A 25,687-nucleotide genomic window follows, 5' to 3' on the forward strand; every position below is an offset into this window, starting at 1 on the left:
AAATAAATAAATAAAATATACTGAGTGACATGTTGCAGTTTCCAATGTCTTCAATGAATCAATTTGTAATGGAGAGGTGGAAAGGATGGATGAAAAGTTGACTGCATTCATTTATTTTTATGTCATTCACCCAGGAAAACATAAACTCTTTGATTACAGAGACTTTTCTATCACTACAAGTAACACAGTAATTAACTCACCTCTAGCCATATATACATACATTATAAATTGTGTTCCCGGCATTGGGGACATGAACCCTCTTAGGTTCAACCTCAAGCTTCATTAGACAAGACATTTGCTGGTTAGTTATTCTCTCATACATTACATCCCAACTTGCAGTTATGCCTCCATCCCCACCTCTCTTTTTCCTCTAATACATTCTTCCTCTTTTCCCTTCAGAAAATGGCAGACTTCCCAGGGATATCAACCAAACATCGCATATAAGACTAGCAGCTGCCCTCATATTAAGGCTGGAGAAGACAATCCAGTGGGAGACAATGGTCCTCAAAGCAGACAAGATAGTCACAGATAGTGCCCACTCCATTTGTTGTAAGTCCCACAAGAACAAGCAGTACAACAGAAAACATATGCAGAGGGCCTAGGTCAGACATTCAGGCTCCTTGAGCTCTGTGAGCTCCTATTAGCCCAGGTTAGTTGGTTCTGTGGGTTTTCTTGTATTGTCCTTGGCTCCTCTGTCTCTTGTAATGCTTCCTCCCCATCTTCAGCAAGATTTTACAAGCTCCATCTAATTTTTAGCTTTGGGTTTCCATTAGTTGCTGAATGAAACCTTTTTGATGACAGTTATGCTAGAATCTTGTCTAGAAATGTAGCCAATATTACTAAGAATCACTATGTAGTGGATGTAAATATGTTTTTTATCCCAACTGTGGGATGTGAAACAGACTTGTGTGAGGGTATGTAGTGTTTTTCTGCTGAAAACAGACTTTTGAGAGGACACTTGATGTTTGTCCACTAGAAGAGGAACCATGTCTTTTGGGGGCATGGTCTTTGCTGACTGATACACATGCAAGTATGAACTCTGACGGTATATAGCTATTCATGGCTTGGCTTCAAGACACTCCTAGAGAGCCACTCCAGAAAATGCTTCAGGGTTCTGGCTTCTGCTCTGGGTTCTGGCTGCTGCTCCAGATTCCAGTAACTGCAGTTGCAGTCACCTTTGCTGAATTACTAGTTCACTAAAATTTTGCCCACTACACCAGTGGAATCATTTCCAGGAACTGAGTGAAACAGTCTACTTCTCCTGTTCCCATTAACTTTGTTTTCCTCTCCTGTCTAGAATAGGTGGGTTGGAAGGGAGGAATAAGCACTAAAGAAACCCAAGTGAAGTAGGTTTGAAAAAGTTCAAAGCCTGCAGATTTCATTGATTTTTTTCAAAGCTGGTCATGTTTGTTTCTATTCTAGGCCTCTGAGCAATTCGACCTCTGATTCTTGGCCCTCCAGGCCAAGTGTAGCCTCCCTCTAATGGCATGGGTCTCTGATATGATCATAGTAGGGCAGGTGTACTTGTGATAGAATGTACATACTCAGGAGTGGCATAGCTGGTTCTTGCAGTAGATTAACTCCTAATTTTCTGATAAAACACCATACTGATTTCCAAAGTGGCTACACAAGTTTGCACTCTCATCAGCAATGGAGGAGTGTTCCCCCTTGTTCCACATCTTCCCCAACATGAGCTGTAAATTGTATTTTTATCTTAGCCATTCTGAAGGATGTAAGGTGGAATCTTAGTACTGTTTTGATTTGCATTTCCCTGATGTCTCAGGATACCAAACATTTCTTTAAGTGTTTCTCACCATTTAAGATTCTTCTGTTGAGAATTCTGTTTAGATTTGTACCCCATTTTTAAAAATTGGATTATTTGGTTTGTTGATATCTAATTTTTTATATTCTTTATTGTTAGAAGGACTCTGTTATTTGGGGTTTCATTCTCCCAGTCTGGATAGCCATTCAGATCTCAGTGTTAGGTGCATGATTCCCTCTCCCTGCTGGAGAGAGGAAGTACTCTCTGCCTACTTCATTTGGAGAGTGTCTGTATATATAAATGCCTTTAACCACATTTGATATATGGCCCTTGACACAGATCCCTGCTACCTCTTTCCTCCCTGTGCCTTTAGGATAATTAGGTACTATCTTCCCATCCATATGATAGGAGTATGATGTCAAATGCAAAACAAGCATTCTTGAAGTGTCCACTTCCAACCAATTATGAACAACTATCCTGTAAGCCTCCTAGCCACTCCCATGGGACTATATAGCCTTTATTCTCCCCAAGTAAAGTTGAACTGACTCCCGAAAGTGTTTCCCAATGTTCAATCTCAGTTGTGCTCAGGCCTTTGCAAACTCTGTGCCTCGCCTTCTGCTCCTCCTGCCTTGGTGGTCTGGTGGCCAACAACCCCCTGCAAAGAGGAGAACCACACTTTGCATGTTTTGTAAATTCATCTTCTATCAGATGTGGAGTTTGTGAAAATCTTTTCCCATTCTGTAGGTTGTCATTTTTGTCTTATTGATGGTATTCTTTGCCTCTTCAGTGTCATGAGGTCCCATTTATTAATTGATGATCTTATGCCCATGTTATGAGTGTTCTGTTTAGGAAGTTATCTCCTTTGACAATGTGTTCAGGTCTATCCCCTAACTTCTTTTCTATCAGACTCAGTGTATGTGGTTTTATGTTGAGGTTTTGATCCACTTGGACTTGAGCTTTGTGCAAGGTGTTAGAATTGGATCCATTTGCATTCTTCTATATGCTGATATCAAGATAGAGCAGCACCATTTGAAGAAAATATTTTCCCCTCAGTGTATTATTCTAGCTTCTTTGTAAAAAATCAGTTGTCCAGAGGTGTGTGGATTTATGTCTTTGATTCACTTCTATTCCTCAACTACTCTGTTTTTATTCCAATACCATGCAGTTTTAATCATGACACTTTTGTAATGAAGTTTGAAATCAGAGACAGTAATACCTCTGTAGATTCCTTTTGGTAAGATGGTCATTTTATTATTTTAATCCTACTGATCCATGAGCATGGGAGATCTTTCCAAAATGTCATGTCTTCTTACATTTCATTCTTCAAAATCTTGAAGATTTTATCATATAGGTCTTTCACTTGCTTGGTTAGAGCAAGATATTTTCAACTATTTTGGCTATTGTGAAGGGTGTTGTTTGCCTGATTTCATTCTCAGTCTTTTTCATTTGTATATGAAGGGCTACTGAATTTTTGAATCAATCTTGTATCCAGCCACTTCATAGATGGTTAAAAGATGTAAGAGTTCTCTTCTAGATTTTTGGAGCCTCTTATGTATACTATCATATCATCTGCAATTAGTGAAACTTTGACTTCTTTATTTCCAATTTGTATCCCTTTGATTTCCTGTAGTTGTCTTATTGCTGTTGCAAAATTTTCAAATACTATATTGAAGAGATATGAAGAAAGCGAAAAGTCTTGTCTTGTTCTTGATTTTAGAGGGATTAATTTAAGTTCATGCTTATTGAAAATTGCCTTCGTTATGTTTATGTATGTCCCTTGTATCCTTGATCTAAGACTTTTATCATAAAGGGTGTTGCATTTTATTGAAGGCTTTTGCAACATCTAATGCGATGATCAATGTGAGGGTTTTTTTTTTTCTTTCAGATTCTTTATACATTAGTTAAATGGACATATTTTCATATGTTGAGCTATCCCTGTGATGAAGTTTACTCAGTCATAGCAGATAATCTTTCTGATTGGTTCTTGGATTCAATTTGTGAGTATTTTATTGAGTATTTTGCATCAATGTTTATAAGAGATATTGATGTAAAGTTTGTACTTTGTTGAGTTTTCTATGGTTTTGGTATTAGCATGACTGTTGCCTCATAAAATGATGTTGGCAGTGTTCCTGAGGAGTATTGGTATTAGCTCTTCCTTGAAATCTGGTATAAAATTGCCTTGCCTGGGCTTTCTTTGGGAGGAGGGACTTTTAATGACTGTTTCTACTTCCTTATGGGATATAGTTCTGTTTAGAATATCTGATCTTGATTTAATTTTAATAAGACTAATCAATTAAGAAATTTGTCCATTTCTTTTAGATTTTGCGATTTTCTGGTGTCACAGACATGGGAATAAAACATAGAGGATTTGATTGACAAAGTTCCAGAGACCTCTGATTTTCCAGCATTATCACTAGACATCCAGAGCAGATGTTGAAGCTTTGCTTGACAAAGTTCCAAAGATCTCCATCTGGTCACTACTAACCTTAAAAATAATGTACAGTCCAAGTGTGACTTTGTTTAGAAATATGCTGTTTTTCCTAAAACTGTTTTTTCTTATTTCTCAGCCCTATGGAAATTTATACAGGTAAAATGTTTTCCCACAGAGAATGTTGAAAGAGGGCATCTAGCCAAAGGCTTGAGACATTGATAAAGTTTTTGCTCTGACTCTGAGCACCCAAGCATAAACTGCATGAAAGAAAGTTAAGACCTTGACATAATAGTACCTGGCTAGATACTGTTACCTGTAGAAATGTTTCCTTGGAATCTGCTTTGAGAGCAGTAGAAAGTGGACTTGGAACTTTTTGTTGACTTGTGTGATTTTTGCTTGAGATTTCTGAAGATTTTGACTGGAATTGGGATGAAATACTTGAGCAGGGCAGAGGCAGCACTCATCCTTAATCTGAACACAATGGAGACAAAGACAGGCAGATCTCTGTGAGTTCTAGACAAGCCTAGTCTCCACAGTAAGTCAGGCGTGACCCCCTATTGAAAGATCAGTTACCTGCAGAGACAGCCTAAAATCTAAAATGACAATGTTTTTCACTAAATTTAGTATATAAGTTCATTTTTCTTAAAAATGGATTATATGTCCTTACTGATTTAAAGCATGGATATAATCAATCATAGGTTTATGTAAGGAAAAATGATATCACTGCTATAAAAGGGCCAGCCAATGTCCTTAAAAGTGGAGCTTCCATGGAGGAACTGGTGCCAAAGGGTAATTGACCTAAGAAATATGTTCTCTTGGTCTGTGTAAGGACCCAAGTTTGAGCAGAGAGAGAGACCTGCAAGCAGCATGCCTCCCACATCAAAAAAGCTTTTCTATGCTAAGTTGACATGTTACTGTTCTGGTTCATTCATAGGGGACATGTGACAGTCATGCCTGATGCAAAGAGACACAGAGGACTTATAGTGGACAAAGTACACGTCAGCCTAGTTAGGTCCCAGAAACTCAAAGACTACAATTTATATGCTTAAAATGTGGAAATGTCCATCTCCTATGGAGAGGAGGTGAGACAAAAACACTCGCAACAAATGTAAACGCCCAGGTACAAGATGCATAGGGTATACATAAGTTTATTTAAAGCTTCATTAATGCCTTTTCCTTTGCTCAGGGCAACTGTCTTGTCTCATGCTTTTCTTTTAGGAAACAGGTAGCATCCTGGCCTATGAATCAGGTTCCATAGAGCCTAGAGAAGGACATTTAGAACTATACAATCTTGTTTTGATTTCAATTAGATAATGATTATATGTTCCTTAGTAATGGTAATATTATACTTCCTCTTTGAACGTGGTCAAAATGAAACAGACCTGGATGAAAGGGAGACTGGTACCTATACTTACATGAATTCAAACAGTAAAACAAGCAGGTAACCTGTATTGCTAATCCTATTACATGGAAATAACTCTGAGATTGGCTGAGACATGAATGTCTATGCATAGCTAATGTTTTTTGTTAGTTACAGGATGCCCATGACATATTATCACATGCCATTCTTTGTATGGCATGAATGAAGATTTACAGAGGTCTTTCTCATGCACATACAAAGAGTAGAAAACCAGCCTTGACTATTCTGTGCATCTGGCACACCTCATGTTTTTATAGTTTTAGGACTATATAATACTTGTGAGAAATTATATATTTTCAGAACAAAAGAACTGGACACTGATGCTGGATCATACCTGATAGGATTCATCCTCCAGCATACTGAGTAGCTGACATCCTGCGTCCTTCATGTTCCAGCACCAAGTGCTTCAGTTGCTGTTAATCATCAGAACAGAATATCTCCCAGGACAGCTTCAAAGAAAGCTCCTAATTCCAATTGGTGCAGCATTTCAAACTGTCCCACATAGACTTCTATTAATTCTGGAATTTCTCAACATTTTAGAGACTGGACTATAAATGCTATCCCTAGATTGTTTAATGATTTCCCCAACTTTATTTGTGCCCCTACAAAGGTACCATTTATCTCAAATCAGCTGGAAGAAGCTTTAAGAAGAAAATGATGCCCCATTTCCCCTAATGGGATTAGGTATAGTTTTTATTGGGAGTTGGTTATGTTATTATTGCTCTTATTCAGAGAGAAAATGAGATTGTACTCAGGGATTTCTCTTTTCCTTTATCTTTCATTCTTAGGTATAGAGGTAGGGGTTTAAAAGAAAGAAAAAATTATTATTTCTTAAATATATTAATAAAAATATATAAAAATGGTATGACAAAAAGTAGATTACTGAATCTACTCCTCATCTTAAAACTTAATCATTACTCACATAGGGTTATTTTTAATTGATTGTTATAGCATTCTAATTTAAAATTATTCTTCACATACTACATACACACACACACACACACACACACACACACACACACACACACACACACATATATATATATATACCTTAATATGAGGAATTGAACCCATACAACTTGATTATGACACAGGATTTATTTACAATATTTTGAAAATGCTATTGTAGGCTGCTTAGCATAATTAGTAGTACAAGTTAATGTTTAGTTGATTAACTTATGGTTATGTGATTTAATAGATATATAAGGTAAAATAGTTAGATAAGGTCTTCAAAAACCTCAGAGACCTACAGAATATGGCATCTTAAAATATATTTATTATTTTGACGATTCTTTGACAATAAGACAAGTTAATGCCTGGCAACACCTAGTCTGCCTCAAAGAAGATAATGAGCATCAAAGAATCTCCTTATAGAGATGGCTTCAGATGTGGCAAACAAGCCACTGGGGAAATATGTCCTCATTTTCTGCCACAGACAGAATTCTGCCTCAAATGGGCAAGCTTGGATGCAGGTGGAGTTGATGGCCAAACTCTGCCAAGACAGAGTAGGCAAGTCATCAATAGTTCCTGCTTCACAAATGTTTCTGCCAGATATACTGGGCCAGAATGCTGAAGATAATGCTCCAACGTGTTACAGAGTTTTGAGTGACTGTTCAGGCAGCAATGTGTCACTGTCATGTTTTCATTTTGGAAGCCAATAAGCTACACTTCCTATTTACTCAGGTAATTAATGTTATTCCTTCTCAAGTCTCTGATGGTGTTGAAGACATATAGTTTAGTTTATAATTAAGTTCAGTTGGTTAGGAGTTAGGATGTGTTTAGGTTGATAGTAAAGGGAGGCTTTTTATTAGACTAAAAAGGGGAATTGTGGAGGAATGCCAAAGATTTGATTAATAATTGTCTGACTTCTGAATCCGATATTATTCTATTTACAGATGAAGTCAATCTTTGCAAAATATCAGCGAAGGCTTCTTTTGGGCCTTGTATAATTTTAGTAAATGCCTCAGACCTCTTTTCTGATTCTTCAACTTTGTCCCAAGCATTTTATTCTGCTAAATGACATAGCACAAAGGTATGATTATCAAATTGAAGATGCCTTTTTAATTCAGTATACTGACCTTTACTCAGCAACTGATGCTGGAAAATGTTAACACCCCTAGCCTTATCTTGTTGTTCTATGGTCCTATATTTCTCTTTATATCATGTTCACTATTGTAACTGACCAGCTTCCAATATTGCTGTTACCAAATCTTTCTTGTCCTGGGGGATAATTTTGTTATGCATTGTCCATGAATTTAACATGTGTTTAACATAAGGTAAATTAAGCCAAATGAAAGGATTGATTTTTCTTAAATCTCTTTAAATCTGTATGTCCTTAGGATTCCATTTAAGTGCTTCATAACCTTGGGGAAACTATTATCTCCTGGTAGTGCCTATAGAGTAACTGGATAAACTAAGGTTGGTTTTGTAAAAACCTTGTGCCACTTCATTTCAGTTTTATCATGTGGTGGCACTGTAGGCTCTTGTCTAAAAACCTCTGTCTGTGTCAGAGTATTTTCTCATCTTTACAAATCTAATTTTCTCCCTAAGGTTTGTGTCTTATAAATCCACTTCTCATATTGTTCTTTTTCCTGTATCTTTAAAGCCTTTTCTCATTGACAGGACACAGAAATACACTATGGCTATTTAGGGTAAAATACAAAATACCAAAATTATAATAATCATAATATTGAGAAAATTCAGTTAAGTCATGTTTTTCATTTTCTGCTTCTATTTTCAAGCCATCTAAAGTACCATTATACAGGGTCCTAACACCTTGTCTTATGGTATTTCCCATCCTTAAGTCTCTCCTCAAGGACTTCTCAGATTACTTACCAAATCTGATGGCTTCTGTTTGTCTGTAGCTAGCATGACTTGTCTAGTAGTCACGCCACACATTAGATCACCAAATGTTGTTTGTAAAAAAAATCTCAATTGTTTGATTTTTACCAATAAAGACATAGGAGCCATATGGTGGCATGAAAGTCTGCTAGCTTAGGGAGGTAGAGAAAGTACCCAGCTGATGTTTCTTCTCAGCCCACATCCCAAAAGAGAAACTCTCTATGCCATCTAAAAACCCCTCAAACTTCCTTTCTATCCATCCTTCTGACTTCCTTTCTGGGTTTTTTTCCCCCCTTAGGTTCACTCTCTGTCACCTGGTTGCTTGCTCCTTCTCTGTATTGTATTTAACTCAACAATGGTCTTGGATTGAAGGTGTGTGCTAGGGATGAGCCACACCACAACTAGAAACAGGTTTTTCTAGTAAACAACACATACTTGAGGTTTACAGTGTGATCAAATATCCTCCAGCATCCAAGTAAAGATGACAGGCAAAAAAAATAAATAAATAAAAATTAAAATTAAAATTAAAAAAAAAATTGGAGTTTGGGGGAAAGATGTTGGCTGTGAGTCAGGGATTGGGATCTAATAGTACATAATATATTTAGAGAGTGATCATGGGAAGGAAGAACTATGAGAGTTGGATCTAGGGCCTGTTAATGTTTAGGTCTGCAAAGAGTGCAAAGAAGTCAACAAAGGAGACTTGATTGATGTTGTATCCTGAAGAAACTACCAGAAGGACATTTGCAATGAACTAAATGCTATTCACTATCTAATGTAAAGTGAGAACTGCCCAAGGACATAGTAATTTGAAGACTACTGGTGGCCCTCCATCATGAAAGAAGCCTGAAGGTTGGTGTCTTCTAGAATTAAAGGGAACTATGGTGGTAGACACTATCTCCTTTTTGCAGAAAAGGGGAGACATGATAATGGGACAATACCCATGAAAGAAGGCTGCCAACTGAGATCCTTTTGTTGTTTTTAAATGGTAAAACGAATAAAATTCTATGTAAAATCAAGGAACTGTATTGGTGGTCTCAAAATGGCTCAGCAGGTAAAGGCAGTTGATGTCAAGCCTGATGACCTGTGCTCTATCCCAGAATCCACAAAGTGGATGGGGAAAAAACTATGGCATGTTGACTTATGACCTTTACATTCATGCATTTTGCTGGCTAGTTTTATGACATACTTGACAAAATTAGAGTATCTGAAAAAGAAAAGGCACATCAACTGAGAAAATGCCTTCATAATAATCTGGCTTTAGGGCACTTTCTTACAGATTGATGGAAAGAGGGCACCACCCATTGTGGCCAGTGCCATTTCTGGGTCCTGGGCTGGTGGTCCTAGGTTCTACAAGAAAGCCAAGTGAACAAGCCATGGAATGTAAGCTAGTAAGCACCACCCCTCCATGGCCTCTTCATCAGCTCCTGCACGCAGCTTCCTGCCCTGCCTCTACTCAATGAATGTGGACGTGTAAGCCAAATAAATCCTGGCTTTGATCATTGTGTTTCATCACAGCAATTGTTACCCTAAGGCACACAGATGCAAGCTGAACATGTAAACTCTATACACACACTGAGAATGTCTTCAAAAAGTTCTTTTCAATCCGTAGGAAGTGGAACCACCAGCTGGTAGCAAAGATCCAGGGGACATTAGGATTGGAGATTGAAAATGTGGAAGGTATGTGGATGAGTGGATATGAAAAATGTACACCCTTTGTTATTTGTAACTATGACTTCAAGTGAGACCAATAAGCTGAAAAGGTCAAATCATAAAAGGCAGAAGAAATGTGTTAGGGGTTAAGGATAAGTATCTGTCCCAATCCCCCATTGAATGGAATCTCTCAGAGGACAGCTAATATCCATTTATAAGTGAGTATATACCATGTGTGTCTTTCTGGGTCTGGTTTAACCTCACTCAAGACGATCATTTCTAGTTGCCTCCATTTGCCTACAAATTTCAAGATTTCCTTGGTTTTTTGATAGTTGAATAGTATTCCATTGTGTAAATGTACCAGAGGTTTTTTTTTTTTTTTTTTTTTTTTTTTTTTTTTAATCCATTTTTCAGTTGAGGGGCATCTAGGTTGTTTCCAGATTCTAGCTATTACTAATAAAACTGCTATAAACATAGTTGAGCAAATATCCTTGTCCGGTGGAGCATCATTTGGGTATACGCCCAGGAGTAGAATAGCTGGGTCTTGTGATAGCACTATTCCCAATCTTCTGAGGAAGTGCCAGACTGACTTCTGAAATGGTTGTACAAGTTTGCACTCCCACAAGCAATGGGAATGTTCCCCTTTCTTCACATCCTTACCAGAATGTGCAGTTCTTGTGTTTTTAATCTTAGCTATTCTGATAGGTGTAAGATGAAATCCCAGAGTCATTTTGATTTGCATCTCTCTGATGACTAAGGATGTTAAGCATTTAAGTGCTTTTCAGCCATTCGATATTCCTCTGATAAAGACCTCAACACAAAACCAGACACACTAAATCTCTTAGAAAAACAGGGGCATGGGGGGGGGGGGGGAGGGAAGAGGTTTGGACTCATTGGCACAACTTCCTGAACAGAACTCCAACAGCCCAAGCCTTAAGGTCGCTAATTAATAAATGGGACCTCATGAGGCTGAGAAGCTTCTGTAAGGCAGAAGACACTGTCAACAGAACAAAACAGCCTAAAGACTGGGAAAAAAATCTTCACCAATCCTACATCTCACAAATGGCTAATATCCAAAATATATAAAGAACTCAAATTAAGCAGCACCAAACCAAATAACCCAATTAAAAAATGGGGTACAGAGCTAAATAGAGAATTCTCAACAGAGGAATATCAAATAGCTGAGAAACAGTCACAGGTTTTTACAGTACCACACATTAATTCAATTAGCCTTGAATGCAATTAGAATGTGGTTGATTACTCCCCAAGCAATCACATCACTGTTGCACCAGCAGGTATATCTTGTCTGGTACAAGGTAACTGTAGCAGAGTTCAGTTGGGAAAGATCATTCATGACATTTCTCACCCAGCAATGTGCACAGCACTTTTCTGCACTTACAGGAGGAGGAAGGTTACAGCTCAGTTCTAGTTGATTTCTCTGAGCCCAGTATCCAAATTGTACTTCTCTGCATCCTCAGAATTCAACTAACTGCAGCTGGAAAAGACCATGAGCCATACGAGGTAGTTATCAGCTGTGGCCAAAATAAAAGCAGCCCCATATCCCACACTTGAGATTAAAACAAAAACATGTTTATATGAGTTTTTAAAGAAATCAAAATTTCTACTACAGATTCCTGTCCTACTTGAGCTCTTTCCTCACTACATCTAATGACAAACCTGTTATAAGGAACTGTGAGATAAATAAACCCTTTTCTCCCCAAGATGCTTTTGGTCATGGTGTTAACACAGCAACCATAACCTAAGATAATAATCATTACTAATTGTTCTCTCAGAGCTTTACCTCCCCGTGATTAAAATAAAAGTAACAGAATCTACTTCTTAAAAGGAACAATCAAATGACCTGATAAATGTAAAGTACTTAGGCTGGAAGACTATTACTCTACCACAAATGTTCTTGGATAAGACATACAGAGCCAGTTAACATTTAGCTGATAAACTGAAGATGCATCCAGCCATTTTCACCAAACTCACTGACAGATGCTATACTTGTTTATTTAGCCACCCTTCTCCCCTATTCTGGCAGGCAGAACTCCATTAGCTGTCTTCATGTCTTTATATGGAAAAATCTAAGTAGTTGAATTGCTTTAAGGAATGTTTCTTGACCAGAGCTCTATGTACATTCATCTATTTGGTTCTCAAAAGTTTAGCTGGCTACATTTCAACTGAGTCTGTTGAATTACATAATGCTAATTCCTTAACAGAGTTTAGATACTGAGTAATATTGATAATCTTTAACTAAATTTTATCTGACTGTATAAAATAGCAAGAGACACACACACATCTTTTTAATGTTATCAATAAACCCATGAAGCTCCTGTGTAAGACCCACCAAGCCATACATTGGGCAATATGGTACAATGTACACAACAGTTTTGGATCAAAGAGACATGCATATGATGTAGCACTTATTTCTAGGCCAGAACCAAAATCACTATTTGGCAATACCAAGTATGTGGGAAAAGTAAAAATAAACATTGTTAACAAGGTAAGTTTGCAGTAGAGTGGGGTAAATGATTTAGGAAACTAAATTCTTGTATCACTTTTTAAGAGGAACTTTCACTTCTTTTGCAAATTCTCAGAAAAAAATCTTGTATTATGCTCTGTTATTATTAAGAAGTTAACTGAGGTTATGCACCATAGAAAGGAATGGATGTAAGAGATGAGATACCAGACAAATAGGCAACATAGGAGAGAGGCAACATTCCTCAGACTTACAGTGAAGAAGATTCCATGACATTTGCTGCATTCCATCCACAGTAGGCAAAATGACCACACATAAAGTCATTTGTTCAAGAACCATTATTTAAGATAGTAAAACTGATAGTTTCGTTGCTAGCTGCATAACTACACAGATGGTATTCATGTATCTGGCCAAACCAACACTAGCAAAAGAAAATATCTAAGACAAAGTGAAAAGAATATATCACATCCAGCTGTGAATACTGGTTGTTAAATCCAATGCCAACAATTAACAATGGGAAGTAAAGCGGGTGAGAGTGGCATAAGAGCAAGGTGCAAGGTTGGGAGAAAAAAGGATTTCTATATAAAATCAGGAAACCAAAACCTAAAGTTAAAAAAAAAAACAAAAACAAACAAAAAACAAATAAAAGCACCATAAACCTTAGTTGCAGTAACAAAAAGCAAAAAACAAACAAAACAAAGCATACCAGCTAAAAGTTGAAACTGCTAGTTGTTGGAATAGGAAGAGGTAGAAAGAATTCAAAATAGTGAAAAAATATCTGATCTAATTGACTTTTAAAACTATGTACATAATGTCCTTGATTTAAAAATAGAAAGGGAAAAAAAAACCCACAAAATCTGGAACATTGTCAAGTCCCTAAAATTCCATAATTGTCAACATTTTATTATAATGACAGCACAAATTTTCTCTTTTCAGTGTTATACTCATGCAGGGGATAACAATACGTCATCTATTAGAAATGCTACAAGATTTTCTATGCTTTGTATAATTAAACATGCTACATAAAATAAAAACATATAAAACACTTTTACTAAGTACTTATACAACTTACACACAATATTTAATGTTGTAATAAAAATGGTATTCTTCTATTTCTTGATACTTAACAGTAACAAGACTAATTCCTAAAGAAATGCACTACAACTATGTACTAGATTCTCTCATCAATATGATGGTCTTGGCATGTTTATATATTATGTTGACACTTTAAGTCTATTTAGTAAATAAAAACAAATGAAGATGAACAAGAGGTTTATAGAAAAGAAATATAAAACATCCAATAGTCATATTAACCTTGTTTATAATAAAAGAAATGGAAACTTAAAATAGGATATCACTTTTTAGTTACACAGACCAATACAGACAAAGAACAAAAAACAAACCAAGCTTCAGATAATAAAAGCAAGGTAATAACTACAGTTGATCAGAGGGTATAGTGATGGTGGTGCTCACACATGACAACTTGTACAAACTGCATTTTTTTCAAGAGCAATATGGTAACATAGATCAAACCTGTTTGTTTAAACCCTTGAACCAATCATTCTACTTCTAAAACCTGTCTGTAGGACATAATTAAGTATGTCTCTCAATGCCATGGAATTTTCATTGTAGTAAAACTGCTTACAGTAATGATACAGACAATTAAAATTCCTAACTGGGAAATGAGTGCAGTATAGTACATCTTCAAGCTCAGTTAGTGTTACCTCAATGAAATTCTTCCAAGTGGGGATTAGCTTTTCCTTTCCAATAATCTACATTTGACAGTGGTTAAAAAAATGTCAAGACACATATGAGTTGATGGAATCTTTGGGGTTGGGGATGGGGGTATTTACTCTGATAAAACAAATGTTACAACATTATGAACATAGAAACCTGGAAGTTCCATCAGTTTGTGTTACTGCAGTCAATGCAAAAAATACTGACAACGTAAACCTTGTGCTACGTACCAGACACCATACAATCTTAGAACCACTGTTTATGCAGCAGAAATAGTTATGAAGAGCAGATGTATTTCCCCAAAACTCAAAATACAGGTTTTCATCTTTATTTTTTTAAGTTATTATAGATTCAGTGCAACAAAAGTTTCTGGAAAGGTAACACAAATTTTAGAGTAGTTCTCTTAAAAAAAAAAAAAAACAAGGTGAAAACGCATGTTTTCTTCAACATGTATACACTTTATTTTTTCTATCTAAAATGCGCATTTGTCATTGGAAGATTCTGCCATCACTTCTATTAATTACAATTCTGGACAGGAAGAAACAAACATATTCAAAGAAGAAGCCACTGAACTGGAAATTTGCTCTTAAAAAGCATTTTGGTCTGCCTGTAATCCCAGCACTCGGGAGGCAGAGGCAGGCGGATCACTGTGAGTTTGAGGCCAGCCTGGTCTACAAAGCGAATCTAGGACACCTAAGGCTACACAGAGAAACCCTCCCTCAGGAAAAAAAAAAAAAAAAAAAAAAATTTTAAATGTTAAATAAAATTTGATCACATCAGACAATTTATTTCAGTGAATACAGAAGATTACCCTTTCATTTCATTTCCTAACTCAGGAAATCATATCATGACTTGGTACCATTTCGTATTAGAATTTCTTCTGTGAAGCAAAAACAGTCCCAAAATGAAGGATCCTCAGGTGTCATAGGAATAGCAGATGATATCAAATCATTGAAGTTAAGAATGGTAAACTCCCTCTGGGATGGTTTAGGATCATCTTGATATGAACTCTAAGAGAAAAAACAAAAACAAAAAAGATTACCTTGTTTTTAATACTCCATATGATCAGTAATACTTCATATAATCATGAAAATTCCAATGAAATTCCATGGCATTGAGAGACATAATTATGTCCTACAGACAAGTTTTAGAAGTGAAATGATTGGTTCAAAGGTTAAAAAAAAAAACAGGTTTAATCTATATTACCATATTGCTCTTGAAAAAATGCAATTTATGCTTCAGTTAGTTATGTGTGAGCACCACATCACTATATCCTCTGATCAACTGTAGTTATTACCTTGCTTTAATACTCCATATGATCAATAATACTTCATATAATCATGAAATAATTCAAGTTCATTATATTAAATAAGGCCATAATACAATTTCTACAATATTGTTTTTATTCTTAATACTAGTATTTCAGTAAGAAAAGAGTAAAACATAATAAACATGTTGAAGTTACAAATAGCCAGTACCTATTGTATTTGTTTAAAGACAATGAGATCCTATATGCAGAAAGTCCAACTCGGTAGAAATACATAAAAGAAATGTGAAGATTTGTAATTTCAGTAAGCAGAAGCATGCCATCAGCAATTTTTTTGCAAAACTACTGTTGCGTGGGCCTGCTATGATAAATCTACAGGAACCACACAGGGATGACACTCATGCAGGAAATTATTACTGAATAACAAGGTACCTGATTTCATGTGACAAGCCAATCAAAAGACAGACACATTAAAAACATTGCATAAAATTGCCTTCAGGCTCTATGTAGGTGTTATGAATCATAAATGAAGTCCATGTTTAATATTGGGCCCCAACTCCAAAATTTCATTAAATGTGTGCGTGTGTGTGTGCGCATGCGCGCGTGCCACAAAATCAGAAATCCAAAATACTTTGGGCCCAAAGAATTTCAGATGAGGGCTAATCAATTCATATAAAAAATACTTGAGCTTTATACATTTCCTTAATAAAGTTGTATGGTATCTAGACCATGCTATTATATATAACATGTAATACGGTTATCTCAATTTTTTAGACAGCGAATTGAGGTTCAGAAGACCTGCACAAGAATCAAGTATATCAAATGCCTACACAAATAAGAGAAGGATCTTGTTGGTATTAATTTAGAAGTAGGGCCTAGTAAATGCTTATTATTAACCCTATAATTATTACAGTGGTATTTTCTAACCAGCTATTTATCAAAAACACAGACACCTGTTACATTTTAAAATAGCCTTGGTTCACCCAGGGCAGGGCAGACATTAAATCCCTAGTTACCTCTCCTATTGAGGCAGGTACCCATACCCCACTGCAATCCCATGCCATCTGCTTCTCATAATTTCTATCGCGCTACCTATCTCCTATACATCACCCCACACACTTGCTAATGTTCATCATCTGGGCCAAATCCCCTATCCAAGGCGGCCATGTGTTTCTTCTCCACTTAACCCATAGTGCAGCCTTCTTTCCCTTTTCCTCTGCTGTCTCTAATCATCTTCTGGTCCTTTCCCAAGCATCTCTATATCCAACCAGCCTGGGAACCTTAAGCACACCTATCCCATTTGCCCTGACTGTGTGTGTTGGCTTTTTATTGGACAGACAGGGATAAATTCTTAGGAAAGGTTACAAACATTCTGAGGTATGTGAGTCTGATCGTTTGGGCAGCAACTGGACAAAACCTCCAACAGGGCCTCTTTATTTGAGGAGGAAGTCAGTCTACTTTGGGGATATGGCTGCCAGTAAGACAGCTCATGACCCAGTGTACATCCCCATATGAGCAACACTAATTGGTACCAATAAAAACAAAACAACAAAAATTAAAAGAAAACCCAAAGTACATCAAACTGGGAAGGAAACAGAGTAGGAGACTATATAGAGAAGTGACAAATAGATATGATCAAAAATATTGTGTAAACATTTTGCATTTTCAAAGAATATATTATTAAAACAAAACCTATAAAGATGTGCCCAAAAAGGTATTCAACGGGAACATGAATCTGAGGCTTGAGAGTAAGAGGAATAACATGAGTCACGCCATTTCCCACTAAGTATCAATTCTAACATGTTAATGTTCTCAAGACAATCTATGACAAAATTCGATACTTACTATAAAAGAAGTGGTTTGTGGCCTATGCTGCTTTTCTAGAAGCAATGACAAAGGAAAGTGTGTGCGCACGTACATGCATATTTTCTCATACGCACTTTGTGAAAACAAAGCATAGGTATGCTAACAGTATTCCATAAATAAATTATTCACATATAACTAGAGTCTCTGAGTGTCTCTCCTCATTTACTAGATAACAACATTAGAAAAACACACAGATTCTGACGGAAAGACCAGGAGCGAGATGACACTAAGTTCCAGTATGATACAAAGTCTTGCACAAACTCTGGAAATAGTTTACAACATTAAGAGCAACTTTAATTTGTAAGTTAATTCCAGAATTCACCAACCCTTTATATTCAATACAGGCATAATTCACCTAGAAATAAATTACTGTTACAACTAAGATAGGGATGATACTAAATTTCTATTAAAAATATAGCAGTCCCATCAACATTTTCCTTTGTAACATTTAATATCTAAGTATGAAGAAGATAATATCATCTTGTGAAGATTCTTTTGTTGTTGTTAGTTTTCTATGTGTGTGACATTCCAGCTAATCTTAAAATACTTGATAATAAATAACATTGTAAACCATAAGCTCACAAAACAAACAAAACCTATCATGACCTCTAACCCCTAACCTGAAGCAAGGTAAATTACAATTTTCATCAATAAAACCAAAAGGATCACTGATCCATTCTTACTTTTTAGAAAGATTTTTTAAAAAAAATCAAAATCTTACATTTTGATACCTAGATCCATCAGGATTCCTAAGAGCCACTGCAACAAAATGGTGTTGATCAATTTTGCTTTCCTAAAAAATAAAAGATAATAAATTCAGATTTTAAAACATAAATTTAGACTTTTTCTTCTTTTAACATTTTCTAAATTTCATTTACTGTCTACACAGCTCTACATACACTCATATACTTTCACCACTCTTGGAACCATGGAGTATACAAAGAGGATTAAGTATTTCATACTTGAAGCAAACACTTTGTTAATCATTATTATGACAGTGTGCTGGCTGGTTCTGCCAACTTAACATAAGCTAGAGCCATCAGAATGGAAGAAGCGCCTCAATTAAGAAAATGCCTTTGAGATTGGGCTGTAGACAAATCTGTAGTGCATTTTCACTAGTGATAGATGTGAGAGGGTCCAGCACATTGTGAGTGCTGCCATCCCTGGGCTAGTGGTTCTGGAGTCTACAAGGAAAGGGGCTGAGCAAGCCATAGAACAATCCAGTAAGCAACAACCCTCCATAACCTCTGTATTAGTTCCTGCCTCCAGGTCCCAGCACTGCTTGAGTTCCCATGCTGACATCTTTAGTGATGGACTAAGATGTGGAGGTTTAAACCAAATATAATAAACCCTTTTCTCAAGTGGCTTTTGGTCATGGTGTTTCATTATAGCAATAGCAACCCTAATGAGGAGAAAGAGGAACAAATTAAAGCACAAGTCCCAACTCCTTATATTAATACAATGCTGTTTATTTTTGGATTGAAGAATTTTTATAGTTTTTTTTTTTTTTTTTTTTTTTTTTTTTTTTTTTTAAGGCAAGGTCTCACCATGTAACTGACTGGCCTGGAACTCACTATATATACCAGGCTGGCCTCCAACTCAGAGGTCCCATCCCAGATACTGATATTGAAGGTGAGTGCCACTATGTGTTGCTAAGACTGAAAAATGTTAATGATTAGATTTAACTTACGCACTCTGAACCTATACAGGCTCACAACAGACATGAACTCTTCACTCTTGACATTCTTCATGTACATTTCAGGAACACTCTAGATTATTCTCACATATGTGAGTAAATATAAAAAGTCCTAGCTACAATAGTTATAATAAATTTCTTACCTCAAAGGCCCATTCTTTTTCTTCTTCCCCATCCAAAAACAAACGTGTTTCCTTATAAACCTGGCCTATATCCAAGTTTAATGGAGATATATCAAATTCAAGCCGCTGCATTTCGAATCCCAATCCAACACCAATGGCTTTTATGAAGCTTTCTTTCAGTGCCTAAGAGAGAAAGAAAGGGACATTCTTCTTTTAGAGAATCAATAGCTAAAACTTTTCATAACACAGATATAGTACATTTGGATTTCTGTATTTGTTTCAGCTGTAAGGTTGTCATTTAAGATCTGTCAATTGTAAACTATAATGACCAAACAGTGCCATCCTCAGAGTTTGACACATAACACATTATAATAAATGATAAAACTTTTTTCTTTTTGTTTTTCGAGACAGGGTTTCTCTGTGTACCCTTGGCCATCCTAGACTCACTTTGTAGACCAGGCTGGCCTCGAACTCACAGTGATGTACCTGCCTCTGCCTCCTGAGTGCTGGGATTAAAGGTGTGCGCCACCATGCCCGGCTGATAAATAAATCTTTAGTTTTAAAAGTAAGCCACCTTTCAATTGCATGATATGTTTAAAATTTCTCAAAATAAATGCTATAATAATATAGATTAAGCAGGGAGTGGTGGCGCACGCCTTTAATCCCAGCACTCGGGAGGCAGAGGCAGGCGGATCGCTGTGAGTTCGAGGCCAGCCTGGTCTACAAAGTGAGTCCAGGATGGCCAAGGCTACACAGAGAAACCCTGTCTTGAACCGCCCCCCCCCCCACCAAAAAAATAGATTAAAAGGAAAACAATAAAGTTCTCAAGAAATTGTCCATTTCCATTGAGTACTGTATGGTATTGTCACTCTTATTTCTAGTGAAGGCAATGGAGTAATTATAGATTACCACTGTCAAAATTACAAGAAAATTATACCCAATGGCGGTAAAACATATCCAGCTGAGTCCATTCATCATTAAAACTTCTGATTGTTTCCCACTCCTTGCTGGTAAACTTTCTTTTCATAATATGAAAGAATTCTGAAATTGAACCACGACCTGCCAAATCAGAGAATACAGAATTTAAAAAGTTACTCTATTAAAAAGGAAAATAAAATCAAAATTTAAAAAGTTATTATATCACTGAAAACAATTGAAGATTACACAAAAAGGAAAGCCAACTTATTCAGAAAACAATCTTAATGAGGGTTGGAACGTATCTCAGTGGTAGAGTGCTTCCCTAGTATGTGCAATACCCTGGATTAAATTCCTATTACTATAAACAAACAAATACAGCAAAAGAAATACTTTTACATAAAATATCAGCACTATCAACATTAGCTAGATATTAAATGAATAACTGACCAGCACGAGTTAGCCTAAAAGAAGCGGTTTAATATGAATTCATGAATTATAAATTAAATAATTAGTCAGGAAAACCCTAGTTTTCAAAAGATGTCCCCAAAACTTTAACTTAGCAGTCAAACTTGTTTTAAATCTTAAACAACTAAAAGAAAAATTCTTACACATGACAAGATACTTTTCAAAAATTCACAACAAATTAGCCACACTGTATTTGGGTTTACATTTTGACTCTGCAACATTACTGGGGGGTGGAGGGTGGAGACAACTGTTTTATAACAGTTTGCAACAAGAATTAAGTTAAATAATGTATACCTTCAAATAACTGATTATTTGAAGATACTATTGGGAAAACGAAACCAATATGTAAATACATAGACACTCAAGTGATAGAAGCAGGAACATCTGGAACAAAATAAACTGAGGTCCTTTGTACTGCTTAGAACTTCTGCAGTAACCAAATACCTCTCTATAGTAACTCAGGGAAGGAAACATTGTAAGTCAATTTTTCTACAAAAATATTTCCACTTCAACAGTCAAGTCTTCAAAAAAAGCTTCTTTTTGTTTAACTCAGAAATATGTAGTACTTGAGGTCATAACAATGATTCTCATTTTGATCTTGGGAGTTCCTACTACAAGAGAATATTACCATTTGGGAGCATGGATGCATCCTTTTAATGATCCAAAGGTCATTTTCTTTCCTGAGAATTACTGGAAGCCTCCCAATTAAAAAAAAATTTTTTTAATTAAAAACTGATTCATTCATTGTTTCTGGTATCTACTACCTTAATAAATAACTTCCTAGAGAGCCTTAAAAAAAACTTAAAGGGGTTAAGCATGGTTCAATGGGTAGTTTGCTAAGAAAGCATGAGGACCTGAGCTTGGATCCTCAGCACCTGTAAAAGCTGGTATAACGCCTGCTAGTGTCTGTAACCTCAGTACTGGGAGGAAGGGCACTTGTCAGGGCAAGAGTGGGAGGAGAACCTAATCCCTAGAGCTCACTGACAAACATCTGGATTCAGTGAGAAATCATGTCACAACATTAAGGAAAATAGGACAGAGGAAAACACCTGATGTCAACTTCTGGCCTCCAAGTTCACATACTCACACCACCCACATCCAAAACCTTGAGAAGATAAAATGTCCTTGAATGGACTCTGGCATAACTATCACATATGATATCAAGAGGAGGAACATCTTAATTTAGATGGGATATGTCATACTTTGCACAAAACTGTAGTTTTAATAAAGCAATAAACAAAACTAGGTTTAAGATAAGCCTGTCTTCACTTACTGTATCATTTTGTCTGTTGATTTTTTAAGTTTTCTGCTTATAACCTATAAAGAACTCTTTTAATTTTTATCTAAAAGTAAAGCAACCAAAGAAAACAACAGGTGTAAAAACCAATTAACATAAGTCATTATTTATAGCTGAAAAATACCAATGAGTACTTTCCTATATATTTAAGAACAAAGTAAACAGCAAGCAAAGGTGATTCTATACTCAATAAAGGACAGCAGCACCGCCCTGTGGTGTGATGGGGGAAATGCACACTGGTCAAATGATTTTATTTTATTTCAGTTTACATAGAAAATTAAAAGAAAATCCCAAGAGAGAAACAAATTTGTCCATCAAAATGTCAGTATTATTACTGGGCATACAGGTAGGCAAATTCTTAATACAATTTGTATATACTGATACCTACTACAATCTACCTAACCATCCTACAAAGTATTAAATAATAAATATTAAAAATAGGTGCATACATACGTAAGTATACAACCCAGTAATAGCAGTGCTGGGAGGAATAAGTGGAACCATAAGGGTCACACTGGCTAGCTAGTCTAGCTTAATTTGTAAACTAAAGCTAAAGGTTAAAAGACCCTGTATCAAGGAGGCAAATGGTATTTCTGAGGATGACTTCTGCTGTAGGTTGTCCTCTGGCCTCCACACATATCACCAGCCCCATAAGCACACATAAACTAAAACCAAAACAGTAAAATTATCCATTCTTCTCCAAGAATATGCGAGTTATGGAGGGGAGAGTTGAGCAATGTCTAATTAAAGGCAATAAAAAACTAGGATGGACAGAAAGAAATGATCAAAGAAAATAACTGGAAAGAAATGAGAAATGGTAGATTCCTGAGAATACAAAGTAGAAAAGAACAAGAAAAAAGGATATGTTCAAGAGTTTGAATTCCATTATATGTCCAATTCACAATCTTAAAACCAGTGTCCATATCTCAAAAGATCACCCAGCTCTTTAGTAATGCTAAAGCCTAATTTATACCACCCATACTTAATTTATACTTATAATGCAATAGCTCTGTAGAGAACAATTATATAAAAAAGTCTACTGTAGGGTGTGTGTCAGACAAGGTCTTGCAATGTAGTTCAGGATAGACTTGAACTCATGATCCTTCTGCTTCTACCTCCAGGGTGCTATGAATACAGAAGTGTGTGTCGTTACACCTAGCAATTATCACTTAAAATTATTTGAGTTAATTAAAGTTAGAATTGCTTCTCAAAATACTTTAAATTATTTTTATTGTGTCAATTACTATTCAAAATAGACTAGAAACACAAACACGAAATTGCAAAACCATGCAAATAGAATTTTTTTTTTTGCAAATAGAATTCTTATTATTTTCCAACTTAAATATCAATCTGTATACTGATCATGTTTATTTTATAAATGCTATTAACAGATAATACTATTATCTTCCTTACACCTAAAACTGCAAACATCTTTAATAGTAGATAAATATTAGAAAACAAAGGAAAAACGACCAGAAAAACAACATTCTCTCTAAATATTAGGAAGGTAACCTATGGACAACTTGTGCTCAGACCCCATAGCTTAAATCTATTGGGAAATGAGCTGTACTTAGCTGACATAGCTTAGGTAATAAGGAAAATGACTCTCCATGTTTCCACATGACATTGCTTATGGATACAATATCTCCTATGATATGCTAATGATACTCCTTTATGATAGTTGGCACAGAGTAGCTTCCCACTATCATCCAAAGTTACACCTTCAATCTTTCAGCAAAATTGAAGAACATTCCTTGGTCAACTGCTTCACTTATCTTGGTCTAATAAATCGCCAGTGAAACGAATTGGAGGTTAGTTCTCATCTTCACTAAGAACAGACGATACAGCAAATCACAATTTGAAAATAAGAAGAATGGTAAGGACGCTAGTCCCCACTGAATGCATCACTTCCTTTGTGTTACTGCACATATAATAAGCTTTGAGCCAATGAAACTATAGAAGGGAAGAAGAAAAGGGCTTTAATCAAAATTGCTGGGGGTCAAAAGGTTTAATAAAGCTCTAACAAGAGATAGAATTTTAAATATCTGCTCAAATCCCTTCCCACCATTAAAAATTTCAATTAGTAATGACTTCCTTATTCTGTATTGATCATAATCAACACTGCACAAAATTTGGTTGTAAAAGGTGTTCCATTACTTCCAGACAGACACTAATTGTGCTGTCTTCCTTCTATGCCTCTCCACTAATTTCTAGTTACAGGAAAAGCTAATATGAAGATTCCCAAAGCTACAAACCCATTGGGACTATTACCCAAGGCCATCCTGATTCCCCTGCAGTAGCAGTTACTTTAGAATAAGCCTTCTAAATACCAGATCCTTTCATTGGGGATGTGTTTCAATAAAGTCTGTTTCCTTCAAAATTCATGTTAAAATTTAGTTGTCAGTACAACAGCATTGAGAGGACAAAGAGGCACCACCTTCATGAATAAATGTATTATCTCAGGCCTCAAGGGTTTCTCTGAATTGTAATTTAGTCTCTTTATTTTGTAACAGCAAGAGAAAAATACTAGGAAAAATTTAATGTGCGTACCTATAGAGAAAAATGTAGCTAGCGATTTAGGGTTTAAAAGGTGCAGTAATGGAGAATCTACTCTATCTACAGGTAAGCCTTAATGTTAAAAGAAACACATTCTTTTCAATTAAACGCTCTGTCAGATAAATTAAGAATGGCAAGTACCTATATTTATAAGTCTCCTGGTCTACAACTGCCTACTAGTTAAGATCTAAGACATAAAAACAGGTAACTATTAATTGGTAAAACAAACCACCACCTGGAAAACTAGTCTTCATCACGTCAATGCCAACTTGTAGCTCAGGTTCTGCAGCAAGAACTGCAAAGTCCCCTTGATGAGAGATGTTAAAGTTGAAATTGGGATAGGGATTCATCGAGTCTTTTGCAAGGACCGGCTTTCCTTTTGAAGTTCTTTGCAGACGAATATGATCCCAAGGGATGTTCAATTTCTCTGCAACTAATTTCCTTATCATCAGACGGCCAGCCTGTTAGGACACATAAAACATAAGGTATGTGTTGATATCTACTAATCTCATAAGAACATTGCTTATAACGTATATTTTGTGGTTCTAAGCTTTCAATGTCAAATATATATATATATATTCATTAGCAACAAACCACTACTCCGTAGGCCCTGCCTCCAGCTTTAGGTAAAGGGTGTCCACTGACATCCTGAGGGGAGAGCCCCAGGCATCCCAGGGTACCAAGGGACAAATGCACATCGCGACCATTCCGGGGCCCTCGTCGGGCCCGGAGCTCCCAGACAACCTCGACACGGGCTCGCGTGGGGCTCCCCCGCCCAGCGCGCCTCCCCAAAGCCGGAGGCCTCAAGTACCAAGGCCGCCTTGGCGTCACGGGCAAACACGAACTGGCCGATGCGCTCCTTCTCCTCGGGCTGGATCGATCGAACCGCCAGCAGCCATTCGGCTCGACTTGGTAGCCAGGTGCCGCAGGAGAAGGCCCAGCGAACGCCCTCCATGGATGGCACCAGGCACAGTCGCTTAGCGGGGAAAACCATGCGCCTCAGACGGACCGCCACTCCTCAGGCCCAAAGGCGCGGACGCTGACGTGACCACACCCCTTCCTCCCGGGAGTCTGCGCAAAGACACTTACTCCACCCCTTTTCCGTCACCTGCGTAGAAAGGCTGGGCGCTTGATTGTGACGTGTCACAGCCCCTCCCAATCCCCCGTTAGTCCAGAG

The 25,687-nt window shown here is 36.7% G+C and overlaps 1 protein-coding gene across 2 annotated transcripts; it reads right to left on the reverse strand.

Moving 5' to 3' along the window:
* Positions 1–15,059: 15,059 nt before the first annotated feature.
* Positions 15,060–25,570, reverse strand: Aasdhppt (aminoadipate-semialdehyde dehydrogenase-phosphopantetheinyl transferase). 2 transcript variants are annotated; one of them, XM_051155877.1, is made up of 6 exons: positions 25,322–25,570; positions 24,746–24,971; positions 20,212–20,333; positions 19,296–19,457; positions 18,178–18,249; positions 15,060–15,333 (listed from the first exon to the last, which is right to left on the reverse strand). In XM_051155877.1, the coding sequence occupies exons 1-6, from the start codon at positions 25,502–25,504 to the stop codon at positions 15,169–15,171; spliced, it is 930 nt and encodes a 309-aa protein (XP_051011834.1). In that variant the 5' UTR covers positions 25,505–25,570; the 3' UTR covers positions 15,060–15,168. The 2 variants fall into 2 exon arrangements, with proteins under 2 accessions (XP_051011834.1, XP_051011833.1); XM_051155876.1 differs by having other exon boundaries at positions 24,743–24,971.
* Between the last annotated feature and the right edge of the window lie 117 nt (positions 25,571–25,687).

Source organism: Acomys russatus, chromosome 14, assembly GCF_903995435.1.
Source record: "Acomys russatus chromosome 14, mAcoRus1.1, whole genome shotgun sequence".
Taxonomy (NCBI): domain Eukaryota; kingdom Metazoa; phylum Chordata; class Mammalia; order Rodentia; family Muridae; genus Acomys; species Acomys russatus.

Coding starts and splice junctions, on each gene's coding strand:
- Aasdhppt (XM_051155876.1), bottom strand. CDS start 25,504: ATGGTTTTCCCCGCTAAGCGACTGTGCCTGGTGCCATCCATGGAGGGC. Junction 20,334..24,742: donor GAAGACTAGTTTTCCAGGTG/GTGGTTTGTTTT, acceptor CTGATTTGGCAG/GTCGTGGTTCAATTTCAGAA. Junction 19,458..20,211: donor ATATGTTTTACCGCCATTGG/GTATAATTTTCT, acceptor TTTCTCTCTTAG/GCACTGAAAGAAAGCTTCAT.